Source organism: Limulus polyphemus, unplaced genomic scaffold (assembly GCF_000517525.1).
Source record: "Limulus polyphemus unplaced genomic scaffold, Limulus_polyphemus-2.1.2 Scaffold2032, whole genome shotgun sequence".
Classification (NCBI taxonomy): domain Eukaryota; kingdom Metazoa; phylum Arthropoda; class Merostomata; order Xiphosura; family Limulidae; genus Limulus; species Limulus polyphemus.
The window spans coordinates 199,253-205,012 of NW_013667642.1; the positions used below are offsets into that span (position 1 = coordinate 199,253).

Consider the following 5,760-nt stretch of genomic DNA (forward strand, 5'->3'; position numbering starts at 1 on the left):
ATTCAACTGAGGCTAAACAGTTCACACTATTATGAAATTGATTAGATTCATTATTAAAACATTGCTAAAAGTAAAATTTGTATTCTCTAACACTTGTTATGTAAATATTTAAAGGTCCAAAAATCCATTTGCTTATTTCTCATCATATATACATACACATATATACACACACCGTGAAAAAACTTAAGTCCTGACCTTAAGAAAATTTGGGCAGAATATCCCCATAGGCGCTTGCCTGCTTGAAATTCCTCCTATCAATGGTCACAGTGAAAATCCAAAACATAATCACATAAGATACTACGGAGAGTTCTTAGTTCATTTGATCTATTATTGCTTCGGTAAACACCTTTGAATAGATAAGGCTCTTCAATTACTTCGCTAAATAGAAAGGTAAACAAAAGAATGACCGCGTTTTCTAAATCTCGTTCACATGACATGAAGTTTGCATTATAAGCATACAAGGTCTCGTATACGCCAACAAGCATTGAGATTGCATAAATGCTTATCTATGGCATGGAACACCAAAATCCGATAAATAATTTTAAAAAATGTGTTTCTCCGGAAAAAAACCGGGTGTTTTCAGGATTTTTTAGAAATATCCGGAAGACTTTCATTATTAGATTAAGTAGGAAGCACCTACAGTCCTCTTGGAAAGCTACATTGTACCTGAAGAATTGATGTTAATCTACATTTTTATCGTAACTATCTAAGCTCTTGACAAAACTCTGTGCATTGTGTGTGTAGATGTACTGCATGTTTCAATACCTGCACATCATTTCTGGTTAGATATTTCTACCTCTATGTGGCTTTTCAAGTATGATACAATAGTTTTGTTTACATCCAGACTGCAACAAGTTTTCCTGAAGTAAATTTATCATCTTTTACATTACTGAAAATGTAACTTGACAATGTTTCATCCCCAGCATGTCCAAAGAAACCTGACTTAAAATACTTCATGATGGGTAAATGACTAGTGCCTAATTCAGTTTTCACATTGATCATATTTGCAACTTGTCCTTGCATTGTTTATTTGAATGCAAGCTAGTAATTTCCTTTACAAGGTCATGCTTAACACGTGTTCTAATACCATCTCCTATACCATAGGATACCTTGGTTCTGCTACGTTCAGTCTTTTGCTATTAAAAAACCAGGAAACTTTGTTTGAAACGTGAAACCTATACCTTGATAATATCTAAAACCATAATTACTGGATGCTACCTTTGTTTTCCAATGAACATTAGCTTTTACACAGCATCTGAATGAAAAGTTCTACCTTTTTCTTGTGATTTGTAGTAGAAAGGCCATGTCCAGATGCATCAGTTGATTTAGCAACAGAAAGCTTTGTTTGGGATCATTTACTGATTGTTAGATCATTCTGAATTTCAGACAGTTTTTCTGTTACACATGTTGTAAGATCTGAAGCTTCTCAGAATTATGAAATCTAATGTCCAAATTACTAAAATTATAATATTCATGAAAATCACCCCTTTCTTCCATTACAACCAACACCCTCTAGCAGTATACTGCTACTACATATTGTTATTTGTGGCACTTTAATCATGTTTGTAAAACACATTACATGCATAGAAATATAGAAAATAACCTCATTTAAACACATCTAACTTTAAGTTACAATGGTGAATTAATACTTCAAACACAGTTTTTATTATTTTAGTTTTATAACTGATCTCTGTTTGAAGCAATGACTTTTGGGAACAAACATAAACTGACAATTACAACAGCTTCAAACAAAAAATAATTCCCAAACAGTAATTTGGCATCTGAAAATTAATTAAACGTTAATAAATATATGAAAATAATGTAGCTATCATTCAATAAAATCAAAGCTGTATGGCACAACAGAGAATTATAATATGTACAAGTTTCTTAATCAGGTACTATTGTGGTATCTAATATATAAAACTAAGTTTGTGTCTGTTTGTTCACACCTTTCAGCCATCTGTTCCTTATACATTTCCACATTTCTTGGTCAATCAATAACAAACTTGACACAGTGATATAGAATGACACGAGGAAGGTCATGAAGGGGGAGGGAGGCACTAATTTCATTTGGAAAAAACTATCAAATCAGCATAACTTGATACAGTTATACAGGATGAGATGAGGAAGGTCATGAGGGTGGGGGTTGACACCTCATATAATTTCATATTGATAGAATTAATAAAAACAGCATGTCTTTCTTTTCAGTGTTGGTACCTTTATGTATTTTTATTGCACTTTTAATGTTTAGTATGTTATGAAAACAAATAGAGGCAACATTTTCTATCCTTTGTTAAATTTTTTATTTCATCTGTTCAATGGACTGGTACTCCAGCTAGTATTCAGATAAAGCTATCCAGACATAAATGTACAAGCACACAATGAAGAAATCTTTATTTATACTCAAAAACAATCAAAATAATGTGTGTATAGGACAAAGAACAGAACCTTTATAGCTAACTCTCTATTTTCTCCCAACAACTCATACCAGTGTTTAATCAGAATTAGTTAGTTATGGGTTAAACTTGAGGAGGATATTAATATTTACAAAACAAAAAAGGTCTTAAAGTTATTTACCATACTGAAGGCTTGAGCTTGAGACAGAGAGAGATAACCAGGAGATGAGATCAATGTATTAAATGTACTAAATATTAATAAAATTATATTCTCAGGACGTGTGAACCACCTATGTTACTGTTGGTCAATCCCACTGAAACAATAGGGAGGCTGTAATGTATCCACTAACACTGGAAGATGCTGCTGTCAACATTCTTGTAAAACATTCAATATTACAGCAATATAACTCACTAGCAGAACAGGTGTTTTAGAAAATAACATGTACAGAATTAATGATAAATTCGGTAATAAATACTAAGATATCACAAGATAGAAATCCATGGTATATTCTTATACCACACTAACTTTCAAAACTATTACCCATCTGTTCAGATACTGTCAAACCAGCATAATGGTATTCTCAGGCAATAATGTAGTGGTGTATGCACTCATGACTTCCAGGACAGAAATGGCACACAACAATTATGTAGAGATCAACTTTTGACTGGTAATGGCTATTTCATGTGAGGCAGAATTTCATCTTTTAGAAGGCACTGCATAGAAACTTAAGAGATTAAGTGAAACTAGTGATGTTAAATGTAACTGTGCATTATACAGGACAATAATCCAAGAGACATCTTACTAATGACTTTGCTCCAAAACAGTTAGTTACACATTAGTATGAAGTGGCCTCAGCAGATGTGTAGTTGCTCAAAAAACTGCTTAAAATAGATAACCAAACAAAATAGCTGAAATAGGCATGATTTCAACCTATTTCAAGTAGAATGCATAGATAGATATTACAGAGAGAAAAACCAATGAGCATCTATGTTTGTTGGTAGAAAATTAGGAACATTTATTTACAGTTTACTAAAATGTTTTTTTTTTTATAAATAATTTTCTTCATGAAATTTGTACATCAAACTTGAAACTTATAATTCATAGTTGATTATTAAATCTCATTATTGGAACAAGGCTCTTCCAAAATATGAATGCTTCACAAGCATTATTTTCAGTTTTAGTTAGAAGCAACACTGTCAATAAGCAAAGTTTACCTTAGTTTTTTGTTCATTCTCATTTCCTGGAACGTAACTGCACAACTGTGATATCATCTTGTTTATCATTTGATGTCTCATTCTTAAAAAAAAGGAAGAAAAATGTTTACTTTCTGCATCAGAAAATGAACAGTGTTTCATACAAAAACATAAAATGTATAATTATAAAAACATTTATAAAATATGAACTTCCAAGTCTATCACATAAACGTACCATAAAAGTATCCCTTAACTGCTAAGGAAAAATTATTTTCAAATACTTAATAATTTTGTTTCTAGCAAGACATTATCAAATATTTTTATCGACTTTGAATTTTGTATCTCAATATCTAATCCAGCCAAATCTTTACAGTATTTTAATTCTACATAGATTTGTATTTTATACATGTTAGGAAAATTATACTTGTTGATGTAATATTTAATAATAAATCCCAAACAGTTGCAGTGAAATTTTTACCGTTCCTTATATCGATGGAGTAATATTGTTCCTAGATGCTTTTTTGTATTCCTTTTCTTTTCTGATCCAAGTTCATAAAACATAGAAGAACGTTTTGAACCTGACGCTGAAGAATGACACTAAATATAAAAAAATAATGAAGTTAAGTAAATAATTTTCTTTTCTTCATGAAATATTGAATGGGACTTATAATTTTAACTAAAGCTGTACAGTACACAGATTTATATAATCATTAATTACTAAGAATATTATTTATTAAGTATCAAAGCACAATCTGTCCTAGTATTTTCATAGAAATAACATTTGGTGTAAATAATACATCTGACTATAGATGACGATACTACAATCGAATATATATTACAGCTAAAAAAGTAAACATAGTAATGTAGTGGGAAGGTTTCACTTAACTAAATTATTTTGCACTAACACAAGTTAGGTTGTTGAAAAAGTAATTTTATACAACATTAAATTTACAAAAAAGTTCTCTGTTTAATACAATTATAACAAAGTAGATTAATCAGTAAACATTAAAACATTTGTAACCTTAAGCTTGAAATGTGAAATAATTTCTATAACTACATAAAGCAAGTGAACCTTGTAATAACGATATTTTTATTATGTAAATAAAAAAAAATCACTCTGACCTAACTACAATATTTAATGGATTATATGAGGTATCATTAAAAACACAATTCTCCCTAAACTTCTCATCAAACAATGTATCTGGTTCAGTTGCAGTTCTGGTTTCAACCACTCTGTTATACAATTATCTTTATTGTTTTCTAATTGTTATAACCTCTTATTTCACCTGTTCTTACTTTACTGAATTACAAGTGTTGTAACAACTTCAAACAGTACAGCCTTTATTTATCCACAGTTACATATCCTCTTCATAAAAATGTTCATTTGAAAAATAAAGAAGTTTTTCTATCTTTTATAACTATTATGTAGACATATATAGTTGATAAGACTTACATTCAATGTCCTCTGTGTTTCATACATAGTGTCTAAAAATTCTTCTCTGGTTCATTTGGAAATGTTATTAATAATAAAACTGGAAATGTTTCTTCTTCAAGTTGTTGGCATAAATGTTCATTAAAAAAGACTAATGCAGTTCAGAGTGACCCCTGAAGAAAGAAATCTCAGCATGTAAAGGTTACTGGGCTAAAATTATGTTCTCTTAATTAAATCATATAATTTATAAATCAAACATTTGATATTAATCACATAAGAAACAGAATATTCAAATTTTCATAACAGTAACAGAAAATAAAACTAAACCACAGTTTTCGCCATTGTTTACTACTGCTGCTACTCAGTACGAGGTATATTAAGAAATATACAAACCATTTTCCTGCCAATTTAAAATCAAGTTAATTTTGTTGCAACAAGCAATGAATAATGCTTAACAATAACGACTTTGAAGTTTGAAGACTACTGTAGATTGCTTTAATTATTAATTAAAACTAAAAGCGCTATTATCTTATTTCTTAAGACTTGAGTAGTTCTTTAAACTTTAGTAGTACGGAAGTTAATAATAATATAGATTTTTGTGTGGTTGTTGTTTAAACACAAAGGTTCAAAAAACGGGATATATATATGCTGTGTCAACCATCGGTTTAAAACTATTTTTCGTACAAAAAACACCATTGTTCATAATTATAGGATTTTGGCACTTGTGTATAAAGTTAA

At 30.1% G+C, this 5,760-nt stretch overlaps 1 protein-coding gene across 2 annotated transcripts in view; it reads right to left on the minus strand.

The window, feature by feature from the left end:
* The window catches only part of LOC106465727, a 34,509-nt gene that overhangs the window by 6,129 nt on the left and 22,620 nt on the right, over positions 1–5,760 (minus strand). For both annotated transcript variants that reach the window (XM_022393643.1, XM_013925965.2), the window contains exons 3-5: positions 5,044–5,195; positions 4,069–4,187; positions 3,612–3,693 (exon numbers count right to left, since the gene is read on the minus strand). In XM_022393643.1, coding sequence (XP_022249351.1) covers positions 3,612–3,693; positions 4,069–4,187; positions 5,044–5,070 — 228 coding nt within the window. In that variant the 5' untranslated portion in view covers positions 5,071–5,195. The remainder of the gene's footprint in view (positions 1–3,611; positions 3,694–4,068; positions 4,188–5,043; positions 5,196–5,760) is intronic.